The sequence below is a fragment of the Symphalangus syndactylus genome, chromosome 4 (genome assembly GCF_028878055.3).
Source record: "Symphalangus syndactylus isolate Jambi chromosome 4, NHGRI_mSymSyn1-v2.1_pri, whole genome shotgun sequence".
Classification (NCBI taxonomy): Eukaryota; Metazoa; Chordata; class Mammalia; order Primates; family Hylobatidae; genus Symphalangus; species Symphalangus syndactylus.
The window spans coordinates 72,437,913-72,461,852 of NC_072426.2; the positions used below are offsets into that span (position 1 = coordinate 72,437,913).

Consider the following 23,940-nt stretch of genomic DNA (forward strand, 5'->3'; position numbering starts at 1 on the left):
AGAGATAAGCAACCGTCACACATGCATCATGTTTAAAGCAGTAATTTATTCTGAGATTTATTTTGTCTGTTTTCTTTCCAGTCCAGATAACAATATTTTCAAGAACATTAAAGTATAATAATCAAACATTCAATTCATAACATATATGCTTATCAGAAGCTTTTACAAAATGGAAATTTTATGTTAGAAGATTTAGGCTACCAGTAATATTCACTGTGCATATTTTTTTAAAAAAAGGTGAACAGAGTTCATTGTTTAGGGAAAATGATTATGGAGAAACTAAAATTCAGAGCAATTTTAATCTGGATATTAATGACAGTAATCACTTTCACATCCATGACTTTATCTGTTCCTAAGGACTAAAGGGATGAAGGCAGATTATGTATCTTACCGTCAAGAACAGGGTCAGAAAAGGTCAACGATATTAATTTAAGAAATGTTTATTAAGCATCTACTATCGGCTACGTACTCCACTAGGTGTTGAGGACATAGAAATAAGAAAAAAAAGTTACCTGAAAAGGTACTTGTCCACACAGTTTGGCCCAAACTAACTAAAGCAGAAACCACTAAAGGAAGGAAGAAAATGACTTCTGTTTGTCTCTTCACTTCATCTCTTTATGAGGTGAGGATGAACACTGAAGGAAGCTTAGGGGGGAGGTACAGGTCAGAAGGAGAACATGAGAAAATGCTATTTGTAATACTTCGTAAGTTTAAGAGTAGGTAAAATGTGTGATAGAGCTGGAAAGTTTTTTTTTCCTTTCTGGTCAGAAATTAGGGTAGCTGTAAAAATGTTGGTGGAGTGGGGGCAATTCCATAGTCTATGACCTGATTCGGTAGGCGACTGAAAAACATTGTACAACTCTTAAAAAAAGGGAGGAAGAGCTCACACTTAACCAAGCAAAGCAAGGACACCGTGTTGACATGCACAAGTTTCGGTTAACATGGTATCGAGGAAAGCGAGGACTGCCTGTACTTAAAATGATCATTAAGACTAATGATTCTAGTTTTGGCATTGGGGATGAATGCAGATATATAGACATAATGTATAGCAAAGAATATTTACAGTCACATTTCATGGACCAATAAATAATGCATTTACTTCTCAAAATGCCCAAGAAAATGTGGGAGAGAAAATGTTCATCTATATTCAAGATTAAACCTTCTAACTTTAAATCACCAGACTTCAGCTGTAAATTTATTTCAGTTGAAAGGTTTGAAGACATTATTAATTAATATTCTAAAATTCCGGAAGGTGTTTAAAAGATAATTTTAACCTAATAAAAAAATCCTGCCATAGAAGTGACAAAAATTATAAGCATAAATTTATTGAGCACCTACTATGTGTCATTGTGCCAGGTGATGTACTACATTATTTCCAATACTCCGGTCACGTTTCAGTTTTCTCAATTTCTCTATCAATAACTCCTACATTGTTAATTCATAACTATATTACTTGAAATACAGCTCAGCTTATTTATTCCATAAAGTTGGTCCCAAAGACGTGTCCTTATTCGAAGGAGGTGGGAAGCAGGAAGGAAATCTAAATCTAAATTCTACTTAATACTGAAGACGACTTTCTTGATATTTGTGGTTATCTGTATGGTCTTTTCAGAAATCCCCAAACTTGTACCAAGTCAAGGACAAAATAAGATAAAATTAGCAATCTATCAGGTTCAGAGATCACATCTGTCAGCTGATGCTTCTTGCCTTAAGGTCCTGCACGGCGATGACCGCTCATTTAGGAAGGAATGCATGGCCTGTAGATACCTTAGCTCTGAGCCCTGCCGCCTAGGATCCCACGGGTCTACGCGAGGAGGAGGGCGGGGAACGCGGACAGGGTGGGGGAGGTCGAGGTGACAGCAGGTGAGGGCCGGGTGCGGATGGGGAAGTGAGACAAGCACCGTGTGGGTATTACTCATTCCGCTCTACTAACGAGGCTGCTGGCAAGCGGAACTTCTAGCCTCTCTTTCAGTCCAGCTGAAGTTCAATCTCATTGAAGTCACTTCCCATCCCGGTTCGTTTGGGGGGGAACCAGGCGTCCCTGGAAGGGAAGGGAAGGGAGTCCGGGCTGTGCGGGTCAGGTAGCCTCTCTCCAGTCGCCGCGTGTCCTCGCCGTCCCCAAACCTGCCCTTCCCCTCATCAAGGGAACGCCCTGGGGAGTCTAGACTGCGATCCCTTTCCTTAGCCCCGGGGTGCGCGGGGAGGACACGCGAGGCGTGGGACTGATGGTAGCCCTGCCTCCAGGAAGCAGGCAGGCGGGGACCTCTGGGCGCCGGAGGGGCAGCTCCGAGGGCATAGGGTAGAGAGAGAAATCAGCCAGATCCCTCCCTGTCCCGGGCAGCCGCGGCGGGTGTGGCCAGCGCGGAGGCAGGACGCCGCTGAGCCTCCAACATTACCTTTCCAACCCCGACAGCCCGTCGCCTTTCTGACCACGTCCCCACGGTTTCCCAGCACCCGCCTCCCTGACCCCACCACACCTGAGGAAAACTTTTCCCTCGCCCCTCAATTCAAATTCAGCAGTGCCCACGGTTGCCGCAAACCGCCCGGTCCCTAGCAACAAGGTTCCGGCCGTAGAGCGAGCGCCTCTAGGTGTAAGGAAGGTGATGTCGTAAAGCCGGGAGTGTCGTAAACCAGGTGCGGTGGGGAGGGGGGAGGGGTGGAGGCGGAGGGGTGGGGGGGGGAAGGGGGAGGGAGGGGGAGGAGGTGACTCGAGCATTTAGACACAAGCGAGAGGATCATGGCGGATGGCCCCAGGTGTAAGCGCAGAAAGCAGGCGAACCCGCGGCGCAATAACGGTGAGTGGCGGAGGGGACCGGGGAGCGGCGGAATCAGGGGGAGCTGGGCAGCCGGGGCGCCCCCGGGGGTGAGGGGGGCGAGCCGGGCTGGGGGCGACCGGGGCAGGGACGGCAAAGTGGAGTGGGAAAGTAGAAAGTAGTGCTCTCTGCCCCCCTCCGCTGCCGCCGCTGCCGGAGCCGCGCCGCGGCCGCTCGCTCTCCCTGAACCGTTATGTCTCTTACCTGGTCTCTCTCCGCCTAGCGGCTCCCGCCGCCCCTGCCGCCTCCCTGGACCGTTAGCCGCCGCCGGCGCCGCCGCATCCCCTGCGCAGGGCGGTCGGCCGGGACGCGCTGACCACTTTTCTGGTCCCGGGTGGAGCGGCTGTTGCTTCTTTCCGCACTTTTCCCCACTCTTGTGCCCTTCGGCGCCTCCCTCTCCTCCTCCTCCTGGTCCCCTCAGCGGGATTCTCCCTCAGCGCCCAGGCTCCCGGGAGCCGCGGAACAAACTTGTGCCTGGCGCTGACCGTGCAAAGTGGCTTCCGCGCGCCGCGGCCCCGGCCGGCGCCGTCGCTCGGGCCCCGCGACTCGGGCCGGGCTGTGGGCGCGCGGCGGGCGGGCGGCGGCGGCGGCGGCGGGCGGGCGGCGGCGGCGGGACGGGGCGGCCGCGGGTTGCGTGGGGTCTGTGCGCGCGTGTGCGCGGGCGCCAGCGGTGCGCGCGGCGGGCGGACAGGGCTTGGCCGGCGGCGGTAAAGTTGGGACCCGCGGGCCAGGCGCGCTCGCGGAACGGGGATTAGAGGCGCGGGGGCGCGGGTCCCTAAGCGCCCCTCCTCCCTGGCGCCTCCCGCCGCCCGGCCCAGAGCCCCGGCCTGGGGACTCCGCGGCGAGCCCCGGGAGTGGGGTCCACGTTTGGCGGGGCGCGGCGGGGCGGCGCGGGGAACAGGGCAGGAAAGGCACCCACTTAACACTGCCGGGAGCCGCGCGGATGGGGGCGAGCTGGGCGGCGGGTGTGTTTGCGGAGTTGTTACCTGGGCTTAGAGACCGGGAAGCACCACAGACAGATCCCCCTCCCGGGGCAGACGCGGTCTCTGCGCCAGGATGGGCCGGTGTGCGTGCGCCTCGCGCTTTTCTCTTTCGGTTTTTGGGGAAGTTGTTACCTGGGCCGGACGCACGGAGCGCTGAAGCCGGATAATGGGGCTTGGATGGCGCTCTGGGTCTCGGGTGGAAGGAGGGTGGGGGAGGGGGCGGACGGACCGACGGACGCGCGGGGCTGCTACTCGCGCGGCAGCTGCAGTGTTTATTGATTTGTGCTGCTGTGCCAGGGGAAACACACACCCCTTTGCCTGGCGTGAGAGTTAAAAAAAAAAAGAGAGAGACAGCCCGAGGGATCGAGACCTGAACATGTGGTGGTGGTTGCACAGTCGCCTTTTCCAGTTTGGAGAGACGTTGTAAGTTGATTGTATTTCTGGTTATCTCGGGGCGATGCTGTGCTTTCTCTCCCTCTTGTGCAGCAGCGAAATGTCTGCTGATTGTTATTGTCTGGACAGTTCCTGTGGCGAGAGGGGCGAGACTTGTCCGCCCGGGGGCGGCGGGAGCGCGGGGAAAGCAGCCCCCGCCCGCGCCGCCCCGGTACCTGTTTGTATAATAATGGGCGGCAACGGCCCTGCCGCCGGCCGCAGCCCAGGCTATATAAGGAATTACACGTACATTTCGGACCGAGGGGCTCGCTTTGGTTACTGCGTTATTTTTAAAACGACTTTTAAGAGAGGGGTAATAAATGCTCCTATAATGGGACCGCTGCAGCGTCGAGAAAACGAGTAAATACGTGTTTAGGAGAAAACTCTCTCGTGCTCCCCCCGCCCCACCCCCCGCGCCTGGGCTCCCTTTCTCCCTCCCCTCTGGGATGCGAAACGCGAGGTTTTGTAACCTTTCCTGGCAATTTTAGATTTTGTGTGGGATTTCCTGTCTAGAAGCAGATACGAAGATTTTTAAGCTGTTTCAAGATCTTTCCTTCCAATCCATAATTATATTTTTAATATATTCGAGCCATCATTAAAATCACTGCTTTCGTGAGTGATTTTAATTATTCAAATAAACACTTGCATTTTAAAGACGTCTGTTGATTATAATCGAAAGGTATTTTGGTATCCTCATTGTGGAGAGATGACTTGTTATAGCAAGAAGTGGAGCATAGGCTATTGCAATTTTAATTTCCTGTTTTAGCGTCAAATAGTGTGTGTTCTATATTGAGCTGTTGCCGCTGTTGCTGATGTGGCTTTATGAAAGGTAAGTTGGTTCGGAAAGAGCTGTTCGCTTTTTACCTTATTTAAAATGTTGATCGCCAGAGAAAGGGGCTTTTCTTGTTGCTGACGACATGTGTGTGACATGTGAGTCTGAACCACCCAGTGTCTGTGCAGCTGCTGTAAACATGTTTACCTGAACAGGAAAGAATGGATTTTTCTCCTTGAGATCCTGTGATATGAATATTACACTCGTAAGGCATATCAACAGATGACTTAAGGGAGGAAAAGCGATCCTGAAAGGTACTTGAAATCAGCAGGAAAGAAAGGTTCTTGATCGCTGCAGCAAATGGCAACTTGTGCAGGTAGAAAAAAAGATGGTGTTTAGTTTTCTCCTGCATGTATGTCAGCCCCCTCCTGTCTGCTGCTTTCATTCTCAAGGGAGGGATTTATTTACCATGCTTGCTGTCAGTGTTTTTCCTTTGTGTTTAATATTAGAAAAACAGATTTGCGTCTGTTTAGCACAAAACGTCTTGTCTGCAGTATGCATTACTCTCAGAAAACAAAAGGTGTTTAAGATAGCACTGTACTACTACAGGTATCTTCCATTTTCATCACTTTTGGCTCTGTCCTTGTATTTCTTTTTGTTCTCAAATGCGTTTCATCCATTGCTGGTGATTATAGCCATGCTATTTGATTTAGCCTTATATTTTGCAAATTAAAAATGAAGTTATATTCCATTGTGTTGTGAAACCTCAGTATATGTGCTGGTTAATATTTCTTAGCAGTGCAGTCATATTTAAGTTGCAGATGTTTATTGGAGAGAATTGCCTGGCAAAATGTTAACTCTAAAATCTTTTTAATGAAGAAATATGTGATGTATACAGTGGAAGATTGTCATAGAGATAGTTTATGTTGTTATATCTATGTAAATAATGTTTTATTCATTTTGAAATAAGATACGTGGATTTTGCTGCTAAGCCTTCTGTAAAATATTTTAATTTCCTTTCTGGAATATGTCTGAAGGTAGGATATTAAAGGGAGTATCAGGTAATGTAACTGACAGCGGTAAACCAATTGAGTAAGGTTTGGCTAAAGCATCAAACCTTGTGTGGTAACTTAATGATGTCAGTCATCCATAAAGGAGTGACATTAGAATTGCTTGAATTAGTTTTTACCATTTATAATTTCATGGTTTGTTGCATCTTAAAAATCTGTCTTTTCTCTTTTTCTGCTTTCTTCTAAGTGGTTTTCTTCTTGTTCTTCCTTTTTTTTTTTTTTTTTTTTGAGAGAGAGATGGACTCTACTAATGACCACATGCTGATTAATTCTCTTTAGATGGAATAGCAGGTACATATCCTTCTGTCATCAGCACCATTTCCCCTTGCTGTCATTGGAAATCACCAGTAGAGGATGCTAACAAAAATGATTATTGGTGTAGTAGTATCATAAGTCTCTCTATCGACTGTGCTGATTGGGACCTTCAGTATAATTCTAAGTCTTATTGTTACTTAAAACTAGCCTTGGTTAAATTAGGCATAAGCATTTTCTAGTTTGCCAAAACTAGAAAAAAGCAGTACTGTTTTAACTTGAATAATTTTATAAATTTGAGTTATTTAAGTCTCTAATTGAGATTGCTATTAATTCATTCTTGTTTTAGAGCAGTTGTATTACTCCTTATTTTAAAAAGATTTTGTTTTATGTTCTTAGGTTTGGAGAAGAATATGTAATAATTGACCCATATTTATTTTGCATATTTAGAATACTTTTTAATCACCCCTTTTTAAAATTCATAGTAAGATCCCTTAATATATATATTTTAGATGTTAAAATACATCCAAAATGGTAAAAGTTTAAGAGTAGTAAGGAAAACTACAAGTGATAATACTGTGTAATTATTTTTATATAACTTATGTAGACTTAGACTATGGATGGGTTGACAGAGAACTACTAAAGGAGGTGGTAACTAGCAGTCACTCAGATGTTAGCGATTTTTAGATTTTATCTTTTCCTTCCCCTTCAGGTCTTTTCCTACTGATAGCCCTCCCCCACCTCTTTAGTTAAGAATCAGTGAGTGCATACGTTTTAAATTTGTCACTTGTAATTAAGGAATGTAAGTTTGCTTTGAGATCTTACATGCAGTAAAAAGTCTGTAGTTCGTACGTTGCTGTATGCTTGTATTAAAATAATTCCTTTCAACAAACTATATAAATTGCATATAAATAATTGCATGAGACAGTGTATTAGTTATGTCTTTTCATTTTGTGTCCTTATAGGTATATTAATATAACTGTAAATTTTAAGCCTCTCATTAGGTAGAACATTAGAAGTATTTATTTCCTTAATTATTTTTAGTGGTGTTTCTGTAAATGCATCAATAATCAGTACCATAATGGAATAGCCATACTGTTTATCTTGAACTAAGTAGGTATTGAATTGCCAGGTAAGCCTGTGTTAATTTCTTATTTTAGGATGTCATGGTTCTTCGTGTGTGTGTGTGTGTGTGTGTGTGTGTGTGTAAATAGTTTTTCATTTCCTGACAGGTATTTCTTGAATTTAGTATTCTAATTCCTGAGGGCTCAGTAGTGAATAGGTGTGATTCACCTAAATGTTTATGAACTTAGAAACTGCCACAAAGTCACGAGATACATTGTAGCATGGAGCAAAACTTAAAGTATCTTATAAATTGAAAGTATTAATCATTTATGAAGATGACCCTGATATAAAAAGCATGTGAAATATTTGTTTAATACTGTTTTCTTCCTTTCTCTAGTCTCTAGTATGTTTGAAATGGCATACCTCCTATGTAGTAGCTTTTGAAGCATGTGCTGAGAAACTTCTGTTAAATTGAGAATGATATTTTTAAAATAACAGCATAATGATTTCTTATAGTCATGTTTTTATTTTGCTTTTTCCTCTTTTGGATTTACCTGTATAAATCACTTTTAAGCATGTGGTTAGAGCCAGATGTAAACACAGATGCAGTATCGTGGAATTATATTGTTAGCTACTCTTAACTTACCTGTATTGAATTGCAGCGGAGGAGGAGAAAAATCATGCAGATGTTGGAAGAAGATATGCATTAGTGTGCAAGAGTACACCGAGAGGTTAGAAAACTTGAAGCTGTAGAAATAGGATTGAAAAGGGTTTCTTTGCAGTACGGTCACTAATTTATGTGGAAATGCATGCTCTTTATTTCTAATTGAGATATAAGCTAAAATAAAAGTGCATTGTTGAAAGAAAACTCAAAAATTTTAAACTAGAAAAAGTGTCCTGATTAGGAAATATGATAAAATGATTTTTTAAACTACTTTTTAAAAGTACAACATCTACATATTACTGGCTAAAATCATTCAACTAGGTACGAACTAAAAGTAGAAAGCAAATTGAAATATATGTAGTAGAGAAAGTTTTGTAGCAACCCTAGTTAAAATTAAATTTGATCTATTATGTAGGCATTGCCATATAAACTAATCATTCTTTTGCATGGGGCAGTGTTTTGAGTATTGTATCACTAAAGGAAACATCTTTAGGACATCAGTTTTACTAATAAAAATTTCAGTATGTTAAGAGCATGTCTGGATTTTAGCCTTGATGGAGGTGGGTTACACTGTTTGTTAACCTAAAACTGGGTTACTTAAAAAGATGGCAATATAATACAGTACTTAAGGAGCAAAACGCTCTCTAATAAGTAAAATTTGCTTTATGATTGTTTTCAGAGAAAACTTAATTTTTAGAATTTCATTAATTTTGTTAAAGCATATTTTTGGATTATATAATATGGATGTAGATAAATGGAAAGATTATGAAAGGAAAAGCAAAAAGTTGAATTCAAGTGTCTATTTGTATTATAGCTGTGAAACTTTAAGCTTTTTTCATTCTCTATGAAGTTACTTTTCTCTATTTCTTCAAACAGCTCCCTGTTGTTTAATACATGTTCCCTCTATACATAGGGATTGCATTTATCTGTCCATATGCACATTTCTCCTCCTAATCAACATTATGTATTTATTGAGACTTGGTACATGGAGGTTGAGGTATGAACTATGGCTGTTTGTAGAAAACCTCACAGTATGGCAACCTGGGAAAACCTTCATCTCTTTTGCAGTAACAACTACATCTGTGCTGAAATTATTCATAACAGATGTTTTGTGATCTCTTAATTCCCTCCCTCTCCCTTCCCCTCCCCCATTCAGATTTAAAATTAAATGTGAATGGAAGATAAATTTATAAATTATGTCAATTTCTTTTAATTGTTTTATTCTATATTGAAAGTCCTCTGTTTTCTCTTTTTAAATATTCTGATTTTAAATGTTTAAGATATTTTAAGTATTCTGATTTCAATTTTCTTTTAATAAAATGTGACACCATTATTTAGATACCCGTTACTATTTATGCTCACCGCCTAAAATATATTCTGATTTCTCTTACTCTTAAGGTCTTGTATTCATTTAATCCACAATTCTAGCAGACTGTTTGGTTTTGGGTTTTTTTTTTTTAAGTAGATAGTGCTGAGTGTAACTAGTTTGCTGATGAAAAAACTCATTTTCTTGGAATCATATATTTTTAATATGGAAGATTCATCTTTTCCAAAATAACTTTTTATCTGAAAACTGACACAGATAAGCTGAAATTTAGGGCCTTTAAGTAGAAACTCTAGAAGAGACTTTAATGTGTGTTTTAAGAAGGGGTAATGCCAGGCAGATAGAGTGACATGGAATAGCGTATAGTGAAATCCTTCAAGGAGTAGATTTTCTGAACCTGGGCTCAGGTTAACTTGCTCTGCCTTGAATACTTGAAAAGGCTGTCAAAATCACTGTATCTCTTTAATATTTTCTCCTTTCTACCCTAAAATTAAGTTGCTATTCGCTCCTATTGCTACATCACTTTTCTGAATCTCTTTTGATACTCTTGGCTTTTGCTTTATTTGGGAGGGAGAAAGTAAAGGAAGGAGGAATTGGAGTAGACAGAAAATGAGTTTATATGAATAAATATTCATTAAGAAAATGAAGTGGAATAATTTTGGACTGGAGAGATTTGGGAGAATCATCCAAAGCCATTTTGCAGTAAAGCAAACAATCAAAGAGATAAAATGACTTTGCCAAGTTTACGTTACTAGTTAGCTTGGACTAGGTCACAACTTTTTGGGTTCCTAGTTCGGTATTCTTTTCATTAGGTCATTTGAGCATATTTATCTAAGGTGGTAACAAGCAAGAACTAGATACCATGAATTTTCAAATTTATTATAGTTAAAACCAAAATGTGTAGAATGCTTCATCATCTCAAAAAAAGGTGAGTTCTAATACATATGCATACATCTGTCAAATTTAGTAGTTGATGTAGTTATATCACTTAAAATATTTCAGATGCAGAGCGTTAGTATTATTTAGAGGCATTCTTTCATTTGGATTATACTTTTGGTCATTATTCCCAATTTCAGCTCCCATTCACTCTATCCTTCCTACCTTGGACCCAATCTAATATGTTTTATATATGCTGTTGGTTTTGTAGCTAGCCTTGTAAAATTTTGTACCTCTTTTGTGTGTGTGTTGTTTTTTTTTTTTTTTTGAGACAGAGTCTCGCTGTGTCGCCCAGGCTGGAGTGCAGTGGCGCAATCTCAGCTCACTGCAAGCTCCGCCTCCCAGGTTCACGCCATTCTCCTGCCTCAGCCTCTCCGAGTAGCTGGGACTACAGGCGCCCGCCACCACGCCCGGCTAATTTTTTTGTATTTTTAGTAGAGACGGGGTTTCACCGTGGTCTCGATCTCCTGACCTCGTGATCCGCCCGCCTCGGCCTCCCAAAGTGCTGGGATTACAAGCGTGAGCCACCACGCCTGGCCTGTGTTTTGTATTTACGTAAGTGCTATAAGTGCTACTTTGCTATATCATTTACTTTTTTTTTTTTTTTTTTTTTTTGAGACAGTTTGACTCTCGTCACCCAGGCTGGAGTGTAATTGTGCAATATCAGCTCACTACAACCTCTGTCTCCCAGGTTCAAGCCATTGTCCCACTTCAGCCTCCCAAGTAGCTGGGATTACAGGCACACACCACCATGCCTGGCTAATTTTTGTATTTTTAGTAAAGATGGCATTTCACCATGTTAGCCAGGCTGGTCTCAAACTCCTGACCTTGGGTGATCCATCTGCCTCAGGCTCCCAAAGTGCTGGGATTACAGGTGTGAGCCACTGCACCTGACATATAATTTACTTTCTTTACTTAGCATTGAGAGCTAAATATGTTGCTATATGTACAGCTAGTTCATTGCTTTCAACCTTGCAGTAGTTCATTTGCGTAGTAAGCACAAATTACTTATCAGTTCCCCTAATGGCAGATTCCCAGATTGACTCCAATTCTTGGATACCAATAATTCTGTAATAAACATCCTCCTACATGTTGCTAATGGCTGTGGAAGAGTTTCTCAGCACTACCATATCTAGGGACATGGTATTGTCCAGACATAGTATTGCTGAGTATAGGTCAATCACATATTTAATAATTACTAAATTCTGTCAGATCATTTTAAAAACAGCAACACCATTTTTTACGCTCACCAACAATGTGAAAGAACTATTCTCTCACGTTTTTGCCAGCCTTCAGTATTGTACAACATTCTACATTTTGCTAATTTTTCAGTTGCTAAATATAATCTAATAGTTGCTTTAATTTATGTTTCTCTGTTTATCAAGGAGGTTGATCATTTCTTTATATCCTTGCTAGCTGTTTGGGTTTCCCTTTCCATGTCTGGCCTATTCATACACTTTACCCCTCTTTTTGGATAGATTTCCATTTCTCTTGTGTATTTGAGATGATAATCCCCAACGTTTCAGTCATTTGACTTTGGTACAGGAATCCTTAATTTTAATGTCAAAATTTTGACTTTGTGGGTAATAAGAAGTCCTTCCTAATCTATAGATTATAAAGATATTTTCCTGGATTTTCTTCTATTAGTTTCATAGTTGTGTTTTTCTTATTTATATGTCTAATGCATCAGGAGTTCACCTTTTGAATACAGCCTTTCTTAAGAGGAACAAATATAGCAGTTAAGAGTTTGGGTTGATCCTGTAACTTACTGCCTATCACCCTGGCCAGGTTACTTAAGTCTTTTTATGCTTGAGTTTCTCTGCATGTAAATTGGACATGACAATCTCAGAATTGGGAAAGTTTAAATGAAGCATATGAGGCATTGTGCCTAATACATGTTTTAAGTTTTCAACACATGTTCATTTAAAATTTTACTTATTAAATTAATTTATTTTAAATATATCTTGGATCAACTGACAATTTTTTATCCTTTTGTCCAGTATTAACTCCAGCCAATGTAACTACCATCTGAAAGGGGGTTGCTGTAAAATTTGTTCATTGTTTGTGTAGCTTTGACATTTAACATTGCTTAGTTCAGACCTTGGACAAAGCTGTTAAATGATCACTAGACACTGAAGCTTCATCTTAATGCTACTTTTGGTATGTCTTTCAGCTTTAGGAAGGATTCCTTGGACTCTTTTTAAGGGCCATTATATTGAGAGAGACCTTACCATATCACTTTTATGTATAACATTGACATGAACTTCAAGGATAATGTCCCATTGTTATTCTGTTACATAAATCAAAGAATACAAGTCCAAGGAATAAAAGCTGTGTATTCTATATTTGAATAGTCTAAGCAACGTGGAGTCTGCACGTTCTCATACATCCATTTGGCTGGGAATATATTTAAGAAGATGGCTGTCTTACTGTGTTCCTATGGTATAGATCAGGACTATTCTAAGCCAAAAGTTAAAACCATACCCTGGTGTGTGTGTGTGTATGTGCATGTGAACTTAATTGAGGTATAATTTATATACCATAAGATATACCACTATGCATGTACATTTTGATAGAGTTTTGACATACTTATATACATGTGTAACTGCTACCACAATCAAGATGTAGTAGAACGTTATTTCCATCATCCTAAAGAGTTCTTGTGTACTCCATCTCAGCCAATCTTCCCCACCTATTGCCCTCTAGCAATGGTCTGCTTTTGGTCACTAGAGGTTAGATTTAATGTTTCTAGAGTTTCATATAAACCGAATCATGCAGTATGTACTTTCTGTGCGCCTTCTTTTGCACAGGATATTATCAAAATTAATAAGTATCAGTTCATTCCTTTTGTATTGCTGAGTAGTATTCCATTGTATGACTATTATGCCGCCAAATACACAATTTGTGTCGCCATTCACCTGCGATGGAACTGCTAACTTGGGTTGTTTCTGGTTTTTTGCTCTAATGAATAAAGCTACTGTGAACATTTACATAAAAATTTGTATGCATATATATCTTACATTTTTCTTGAGTCAATACTTAGGAGTACAGTTATAGTACAGGTAACTGTACTCCTAAGTACATATAGTAAGTGTATGTTTAACTTGGTAAGAAACTGCAAAATTGCAAACTGCTTGTAACAAACATTTTTACATTTCCACCAGCCATGTATGAGAGTTCTAGTTGTTCCACATCCTTGCAAACAATTGTCCATGTTTTTAATTTTAACCATTCTAGTAGATGAGTGGTAGTATCATTTTGGTTTTGATTGGATTTCACTGGTGACTAATGATGTTTGAAGATCTTTTAGTGTATGTATTGGCCACTTGTATATTTTCTTTTGTGAACTGTTCAAATAATTTGTCCATTTTTAATTGGATTGTTTGTCTTTTTATTATTTAGTTGTAAGAGTTCTTTGTATGTTCTGGACCAAAATTTTTTGTTGGATACAAGTATTAAATATATTTCTCTCTTTCTGTTGGCTTATCAGTTTTCTTAATGGTACCATTGAAGTGCCAAAGCTTTAAATTTTGATGGAGTTTAATTCATAATTTTAGTCATTTAAGCTTTGTGTCCTTTCTGAGAAATCTTTGCCTATTCCAGATCTTCAGGATTTCTCCCATGTATTTTTAGAAGCTTACAGCTTTACCATTTAGGTCTGTAATCCATTTCAGGTTAATGTTTGGTCTTAACTCACCAGAACTTGGCATAAGAATTTCTATTTGAAATTTTTAAAAATGTTTCTCAGGGCCCAACTAAGACCCAAAGCTCAGGATTATAGAGGAACACAAGTCCTACTTCCCTGGTTTTGAACATTTTTAACTGAGAGTGAGTACGTTGTGCCTAGTCAAGGTTTTCAAGATTCTTCATGTCCTTGACACATTTTAATTCACTGAAATATAATTTATTGAGGATACAGTTTCAGAGAAAGATGCCTAAGGAGAGTGGCCCTAATTAGGGGAGTGTGAGTGTTGTCTTCAAGGTTTCTTATTTCCTACAAGGTTTTAAGGAATTTAGCACTATACCAATTCATTTTCATGTTCCTATAGCTTTTATCTTTAGATAGGGAGTTTGTTTAAACCTAACATTTATCTTGAGTTTTTAAGGGATGTAGTTTTCTCCTTGAGATAAATGCTTGATCTTACTGATTTTTGGCTACATATTTTACCTTCTCACTTTGTTGTAGCTAAAGAAAAAGTTTTGAGTTACTTTTAACTTTGATAAGTTGATTACAGATGCGTTTATTACATTTATTTCTTTCATTTCTTAGAAAATATAGATGTTACGTATTCCTATGTAATTCTTATTTTAAGATAGTTTTTTAAGTTTAACTTTTCTGTTTTATTTTTATCACCTATTCCTATTCCTTGAAAATTCATTATAAGTAACCTATGCCTTATTTTTGTTTTTAAAGATCTCGCTTTTTAATGCTGCTTTTAGCTCTGTGTCTGTCTTGAACGTTCTATATATTAATGCATAATTCCTTCTGAGCTGGTATCCTTAGGTGCATTTATAGAAAAAGCATTGAACTGGGAAGGAGTCTTAAATTTCATTTTCTTTTCTTTTTTCTTTTTTTCTTTTCTTTTTTTTTTTTTGAGATGGAGTCTTGCTGTGTTGCCCAGGCTGGAATGCAGTGGCATCTCGGCTCACTGCAACCTCCGCCTCCTGGGTTCAAGTGATTCTCCTGCCTCACTCAGCCTCCCAAGTAGCTGGGATTACAGGCGCGTGCCACCATGCCCGGCTAATTTTTTGTACTTTTAGTAGAGATGGGGTTTCACCGTGTTAGCCAGGATGGTCTCCATCTCCTGACGTCGTGATCTGCCCACCTCAGCCTCCCAAAGTGCTGGGATTACAGGCGTGAGCCACCACGCCTGGCCTGAAGTGTTAAATTCTAATATTGAATCTGCCATTATTTGGCCTCGAAATTGAGAAAATAATTCCATTTATCTGGGCCTATGTTTGTTCATCTGTGGAATGAATATGATGGATTATTGTATGCAAGGTAATGAGACTCTGAAGATGAGAGATACAGTACCTTGCCTTAAGGAGATTATAGTGTGGTAGGGAAGAAAAATGAGAAAAGAAACCTTTAGAATACAGTTTGGTAACTGATGTGATATTCTGTCTTATATGCATAGAGGGGATGGTGCGTAAACCAAGTCTTAAAGTATGTGTGTGGGTTATCCTAGTAAAATATACTAGTGGAAAATAATATTCCATACAGGGGGAATAGTATGTGCAAAGGCATAACACACATGCACACACATATTGTGGGACTCAAGTCACGTTTGGTAAAACTGTGTAGGGTGAGCGGAAGAATGGCTAGAGATGAGGCTCGAGAATTGGACAGTAAGCAAATGAAGAAAAAATGCTTTATATTGCTTTCCTGAATTTAGATTTTATCTTGGACATGATGGGAAATTACCACAGGTCTTGAAGCAAAGAGTGACGTGATTACATTTATATACAGTAATTCATAATATTATGTTTCTTTATATACTCAATGTTAATATGATTAAAAATTTAAGAATATATATGCTTGCTTTACTAAAAGTGAAAAAAGTTGTAAAACCTGATGTATCCTGCTTTCGTGAGTTTTTGCTTATCCTGATAATACTAATAGATTTGCATAGTAATTGCTTCAAAATGGTGCTGCCACTACCACTTCTATCTACCACCACCATAAATCAGTGGAAGACTTATGCTACTAGAAGCATAAGCAGCCTTACGTTAGAGTGGCTAGTATCTATGCACCAAGTTAGGCTGTGCATTTCTAGTCCCTGCACTGTTAGGGGGAATTATATTTTTATTTTTTTTCCTTTTCTCAAATCAGTAAATCAGTGCAAACAAATGTGTTGTGGATTTACAAACCTATGGAATAAAATGTTTTTACTTCTATCAATTATGGCTCTCCAAAGACATAAAATACTCTTCATTCACTATTACTAGATAATTTTCTGGATTATTTCTGGCATTTATTAATGGTTCTGCATAGAGCTCCACCTTGTGAACCTGTTATTGTACTGTGATATCAGTGTCATAGATATTTAATAAATAAAATAAAACTTTATTTACTTGAATGTTTCTCATTCAAAATAGCTGTAATTCAGGCCTGGTATATGTTTTTATTTGAATAGAAACAGTTCACTGTTTTTTTTGGAAGTTATGCCGTATACTACAAGATAGACTAAAACCAGTGCCTTTTTTTAGACCAACTGCTGAGGAAATAACTTTATCATGTTTCAACCTCTTAAGTTTAATAATTCTCATGTAAAAATTAGTGCCTGATTTATGCATCAATTTTCTAAACATTTCACATGTGATCTACTTTGTATATTAATTCAGGGACTTTTGTGTTCTATGTTATTATATAGTGTATTTTTTAACCAAAACTTTAAAAATTAACCCAATTTCATTAGTATTTGTTTATACTTTACTATACCTTGTTTACATGCTTAACCGGCCTATGTATTATCTGTGACAGTAATGAAACTGAATGGTTATAAAATGCTATATAATTTTATCAGGTTAAGCTGACTTTGTTGGTGGGGAACATCATCTTCCTCTTGTTGCTAATAGATAAAGGAGTTTTACTGTACTAATTTCAAAAATGGTATAAAGCAGTAAGGCAGATCTTCACAGTCTGTTCTTTGACAGTATATTAAGCATGTGGAGAGGAAAGAAAGATGTTAGCTATTTTAAGGTTTCACAGCAACACTTCCATCTTGTTCATTTTCACCTGAGTTGTATAGAGCCTTGGAATTGCTATAAGTCTTTAATGTAAAGTCAGCAGTGCAAGCAACAGTATTGGATCATACTTCACCATTACATTCTCTGAGTTTCTGATCACCACATTCTCACAGCTAAGGAAAGTAGTTGTAGATGGAAGGTGTGAAATATAAAAAGGATAAAAAACACAAGAAGTGGTAAATATGTTTAGGTTCAGACAGACATTGTGTAAAACTTGGGAGGAGGGTAAAATTATTGATTAGCTACAGGTAGGCTTGGTAAGTTAACACATGCATGTTAAAATTTCTAAGATAAGGAATAAAAATCTAGAAGGTATGTGTACCTTCCAAACTAGTAGAGAAGGGCAGTAGAACAAGAAAAAATATTCAATCTGAAAAAAGGTAAAGAAGCTGAAGAAAGAAAACATGGAAAAGAGAAGACAAGTAGAAAGCACAAAAGTATATAGCAGCAGTAAGTGCAAATATATTAGTAATTACAGTGCGTATGAGTTGAAAAAGTCCTCCACTTAACAGAAACTGGTTATTAGATGGGGTAAAATAACAAAATATATTTATATGCTGTTTACAAGCAATACCTTAAAAAGCATATTCTCGCTTGAAAGTAAAAAGGATTTAAAAAGATATTCCTGACACTACTAACCAATAGAAATGTTGTATGCCTGTATTAATACCATGTAAAGTTGACTTTGAAGCAGAAAACCTGTCCAAGAGAGTGAGGGTCACTAAATACTTACAAAAGGAAGGTATAATTTTAAATAAGTGACTACCTGATAATACACTTTCAAAATACATTAAGCAGAAACTAGGACTGCAGAAGAAATAGGTAAATTTATCATTATTATAGCTTATTTAAAATAATCTCTGTTAATGTGAGAACAAGCAGAAAAAAATTAACAAAAATATAGATGATTTTAATAACAGGACTTACAAGCCTGCTGTAATGGACATGTATGGAACATTGTGCCCCACAACTAAAGTAGAGGAGGAACACTTAGAAAAACTCACATTCTGGTCAAATACAACCAGTTTTGACAAATTTCAGTGGATTGGCATCACATTACACTTTCTGTTTACAATACCATTAACTTAAATAGAAATTTTGTGTGTGTGTGTTTTGGAAATTAACATGTTTACTTCAAAATAACTTGTGGGTCAAAGAAAAATGTAACAATAGCAGTAAATTATTGTACATGACAACTTATGTATAGCTAAAATGGGAATTTATAGATTTTAATGCTTATATTACGGGACTGAAGGTTGAGTAATAATAAACATGCAATTTTAAGAATTAGAAAAAAAGCATTCTCCCCGATTGAAATAACAAGGGAATAATTAATCAACTAGAGAAAGTAAAAGTAATTCAAAGAGGAAACAATGCAACTAAAAATAGATTATTTGAGAAGGGTAACAAAATTAGCAAACCACTGGCAAGTTTAATAGGTGGGGAAAGAAGTCACAAAGCAGTATCTGGAATGAAAATGGGAATGTTACTACTGGTGTTTCATGAATGATCAACTTTATTTTAATGCATTTGAAAGATTAAGTGGACCAATTCCTGAAAAAATGTAGCTCATGCTGGCCCAAGAAGTAATAGAAAATGGAGTCGCCTTAAAACATAAAGGAAAAATATTCTTACAAAGAAAAAAACACCAATTCTAGACAGGTTTACTGGCAAATTCTACAAAACATTCAAGGAACAATAATTCCAGTTATACAGAGAGTATTTCACGGTTTGGAAAAAGAAATGACTGTCCCTAACTTTTTTTACGAAGCTCCAAGTATAAAAAATGATGATTTTCTTTAACTCAGACCTATGTACAAGAATTCATAGATTAGATATCATCACATGGTAGTACCCCTTTATCCATTATTTCAGTTACCTGTGCTCAACCACAGTCCAAAAATATTAAATGGAAAATTCAATAAATAAAAATTCATATGTTTTAAATTGTACACCCAGGATGTGGATCCTCCCTTTGTCCAGCGTATCCACACTGTATATGCTACCTGCCCATTAGTTACCGTTAGTAGCCGTCTTGGTTATCAGATCAAAAAAAAAAAAAAAAACCATAGTATTTATAGGGCTTCCGTGCTATCCATGGTTTCAAGCATCCTCAGGGGGTCTTGAAACGTATTCCCTGTTGATAAAGGGAAATTACTGTACTTGACCAATAATGTATAAAAAAGTAACCCATCATAACCAAGTTGGGTTTACTCTAGAATTTCAAAGTTGGTTTTATATTAGAAAGTCACTTAATAGAATTTACCACATCATCTGTTTAAAGGAAAATAATCATGTGAGCATCTCAATAGATCCATCTGTGATAAAACTCTTAGCAAGTCAGTGAATGAGAAGGCCCCTTTCTTAACCTGATAAAGGCATTTTTTCCCAAAGAAAATTTCCAGCCCTACCTTCTTTCCACTTAATGGTAAAGTATTGAAGGCATTGGTTCCCTTTGATATCAAAGGACAAGTGTGCCTGCTAATGCCACTTTTAGTCAACATTGTACTAGAAGTATAGCTAGTACAGTAAGTCAAAAAACAAAGATACAATGATTAGAAAGAAAAAACTATTATTATTTGCAGATTATATGATTATCTGTGTAACCCAGAAAAATTCACAGATGAATTACTCAAAGTTTAAATTTGGATGCAGAATTATTATGCAAATTCAATTACTTTTCAGACTCTTTGCTGGCATAGAAATGCAATTAAAAGGTAGCATTATATCATTATAAAAGTATAAAACACTGTGAGTAAATCTAACAATGTGCTCAATATCTTTATGGAGAAATTATAAAACATTGGCAGACATAAAGATCTAATTAAATAGCATAATGTACCATGTTTATAGAAGGAGACTTGAACATTGTAATGGTGCCAGTTCTCCCCAATTTTATCTGTAGATTCTGTGCCATCCGATCAAAATATCGACAGGTTTTTGTTGAATTTGACACGCTAATCCAAAAACTTATATGGAAGAGCTAAGAGATAATAGCAAGATACTCATTCATGAATGGATCTGTGATGGCACTGGGATTGCCAATGAGTGAAACAGGATGACCCTTTCAATAATTGGGGTTGTTGGTTAATTAAATGGAAAAAATTGGGGTTGGACTGCTGCCTCACACTATTTAGAGAAACCAGTGGATGGATTATAGATCTAAATCTATAGGTAAGGTAAAGGTATAGGTAAAGTAAAATGGTAACACTTTCTAAAGATGATAGGCTAGAATATCTCTATGACTTTGAGTAAAAATAAAAAGGCATAAAACAGAGCAAAAGATTGGCAAATATGACTACATCAAAATTAAGAATTTTGTTTCACTAATAGATACTGTAGAGTGCCTAATCCCGTATTTAGCACATATCAAAATCTACCACCCAGGGAAATAAAGATGAACAATCTGATAGAAAACTGGGCTTGAATAGGCACTTCACAAAAGAATAAACTCGTTTGGCCAAGGAGTGTATTATAAGATATTCAACCTCATTAGGAATCAGGGAAATGCAAATTAAAACCACATTAAGAAGGCATTTCACGTCTCCTAGATTCTCAAAACTTAGAAGCCAGCTAATACTACTGTTGGTATAGACATGGAACAATGGAACACTTAAGGCATTGCAGATGCTAATGTAAGTAGGTACATTCACTTTGGGAAATAATTTCACATTATTAAAGTTGAAGATACACATAACACTATGACCCAGTATTCCTAAGTATATGTCTTAGAGAACTCTGTATACAGACATACCAGTTAATGTACGTAGTTGTTTATACAGTACTGATCATAATAACAAAAAATAAATATCAATAATAGGATAAGTAAATTGTAGTATATTTATACAATGGAATGCAACACAATACTGAAAAATGAATGAATCACACCTGTGCTCAACAACTTGGATTATCCTAGGAAAATAATATTTGAACAAAACAAGTCACTGAAGAATATAGTGTGATTCCATTTATATAAAATCCAAGAACATGCAAAATTAAGTAATATATTGTTTAAGAATACTGATACACATAATACAAGTCTATGATAAACATAAAATTTAGGAATGAGTGAGTTTGGACACAGTAGATATCACAGGTCAGGATAATGTGTGTTTAAAAAAAAAGATGGTGAAACTCAGATATTTATTGTATTACTCATTATACCTTAAATTTATTTTATAGAATTCTTTAATGTTTGATATTAATAATTACTGATAGTAATTTATGGCTACTGATAATCAACATTTAATCTAAAATAGTAACTGAAAAAAGTGAATGATTTTTGGGAGAACTCAGCATTTGCCATGTATTTCCTATGTCCGTATGTTTAATTTTTTGAGCTCTCAAATGTAATCAATTTCTTTTGAGTATCTTTAATATTTTGTACTATCTTTGTATTTAATATAGCAGATAAAGCATAATAATTTCTTTCTTTTTTTTTTTTTTTTTTGATGGAGTCTTGCTCTGTCTCCCAGGCTGGAGTGCAGTGGCACAATCTTGGCTCACTGCTGCCCCCGTCTCCCCGGTCAAGCGATTCTCCTGCCTCAGCCTCCCCAGTAGCTGGGATTACAGGCATCCACCACCACGCTGGCTAATTTATGTATTTTTAGTAGAGACAGGGTTTCACCATCTTGGCCAGGCTGGTCTTGAACTCCTGACCTCGTGATCCACCTGCCTTGGCCTCCCGTAGTGTTGGGATTACAGGCATGAGACACTGCGCTGGGCCTAAGCATAATAATTTCTAATCCTGGTTGTGTGATATTCCAAAATGTATTCATTTATTTTTAGGGGTATAGGCATTTTTAATTCTTTCATATTTTTCTAATCACTAAATTTACATGGCTTCTATCTTTACATATTTTCTGTTTATTGACCACCTTTTAGGAAGTTTGAGAAAGATATTACCTTATCGTATTTTTTTCTTTTTTTTTTTATACTTTAGGTTTTAGGGTACATGTGCACAATGTGCAGGTTTGTTACAGTATCCATGTGCCATGTTGATTTCCTGCACCCATTAACTCATCATTTAGCATTAGGTATATCTCCTAATGCTGTCCCTCCCCCCTCCCCCAACCCCACAACAGTCCCTGGAGTGTGATGTTCCCCTTCCTGTGTCCATGAGTTCTCATTGTTCAATTCCCACCTATGAGTGAGAACATGCGGTGTTTGGTTTTTTGTCCTTGTGATAGTTTACTGAGAATGATGTTTTCCAGTTTCATCCATGTCCCTACAAAGGACATGAACTCATCATTTTTTATGGCTGCATAGTATTCCATGAACTCAAACAAATTTACAAGAAAAAAACAAACAACCCCATCAAAAAGTGGGCAAAGGACATGAACAGACACTTCTCAAAAGAAGACATTTATGCAGCCAAGAAACACATGAAGAAATGCTCATCATCACTGGCCATCAGAGAAATGCAAATCAAAACCACAGTGAGATACCATCTCACACCAGTTAGAATGGCCATCATTAAAAAATCAGGAAACAACAGGTGCTGGAGAGGATGTGGAGAAATAAGAACACTTTTACACTGTTGGTGGGACTGTAAACTAGTTCAACCATTGTGGAAGTCAGTATGGCGATTCCTCAGGGATCTAGAACTAGAAATACCATTTGACCCAGCCATCCCATTACTGGGTATATACCCAAAGGACTATCATATTTTTTTCTAACTTAAAATATGTGTATTCTTACTATTGCACTTGTGGATATAACATTTCATTTTAGAATAGTTACATTTTATTTTGTTTATCAAACAATAGCGTTTTTGTATCAGGCACTATTCTCAATATTGTTAAAATATTAATTCATTTAGTATTCATTGCAACCCTGTGAGAAAGATACTGCTATCTTTGATAGGTCAAGGGAAACTGAGGCACAGAAAGTGTTGGGTAAGGTCACTTAGCTAGTAAGTGGAGCCTGTGTTCAAACCTAGGCAGTCTGGTTCCACAGTCTGTGCACTTAACCACTAAGCTGTAAAAGACCATATGAAGTAGATCTCTAAGAGGAGTATGTCATCTATTTCAATGTTCTTTTAATAAATAGGGTACTATTTTTGAGCGGTGCCAGAATATTGTCAGATTATGATGAAATAATTATTCCCTTTGTTTGATCTGAGAATGTAAAAAGCAATATTGGTAAATTACACACTGCTGGACATTGCTTAGATTTACTCTTCAATGAATTTTGTGTCCATATGTTGAGATGAGAAAAATAGATAGGCAAAAGTACCTGTTAGTCTGATTGTAGATCTACCCGTAATGCACAAATGGTGATAGTGTACTTTCTTCTTCCAAAGGTGGGTTAATGGAGTCATTATTTAAAATAAGAAAGTTTAACAGTAGCATGTATAAATATGATATTTATACATCATAGATTATGTATAAATCATTTATGGGAGAGTGATATTTGATTCAGGGATGTTGACATGATACCTTTGGGAAATTCTCATAGTAAAATATGGTTAGACTGTCAATAGAGAAAATTCTAAGTAATTTGTGAAGAAACTAGTAGTAGTAGTCTAAAGTGAGGCACCAGGCAAAGAGAGAAGAATCAGACAAATCCTTTAGAGTAATAGTTCTTTACCCATTCAGACCCACACTCCATTTAGAGCATTTACTGTAGAAGTTCTTGAGAGAAGATCTCATCCTATAGCCATATATGCTCACTATATATATAGATATAAAACATCTCTAAGAATTTTAGCTTCTCTTTGTGCTTTTTGTTAGCTACTTTAAATAGCTTAACTTTCAGTGACACATGGTTTTAACAGGCAAAACACATGACTGTTAATGATTTTTCTTTAGAGCAGAAATGGTTTATATGGCCTAAATTCACTTTTAGAGATTCTTCTAAGAGTATTTCCTGTCTCTT

The 23,940-nt window shown here is 38.0% G+C and overlaps 1 protein-coding gene and 1 long non-coding RNA gene across 17 annotated transcripts in view; one reads left to right on the forward strand and one right to left on the reverse strand.

Moving 5' to 3' along the window:
• Positions 1 to 26: 26 nt before the first annotated feature.
• LOC129480786 (uncharacterized) lies at positions 27 to 3,985 on the reverse strand. The gene is made up of 2 exons (XR_010120322.1): positions 3,800 to 3,985; positions 27 to 2,041 (listed from the first exon to the last, which is right to left on the reverse strand). It is a non-coding gene; the product is annotated as an uncharacterized lncRNA (long non-coding RNA).
• The window catches only part of ZEB1 (zinc finger E-box binding homeobox 1), a 197,767-nt gene continuing 176,495 nt past the window's right edge, over positions 2,669 to 23,940 (forward strand). For 4 of the 16 annotated variants that reach the window (XM_063637331.1, XM_055275064.2, XM_055275066.2 and 1 more), the window contains exon 1: positions 2,709 to 2,795. In XM_063637331.1, the coding sequence (XP_063493401.1) occupies positions 2,738 to 2,795 (58 nt within the window). In that variant the 5' untranslated portion in view covers positions 2,709 to 2,737. The other 12 variants (XM_055275056.2, XM_055275057.2, XM_055275060.2 and 9 more) reach the window with 10 other exon arrangements.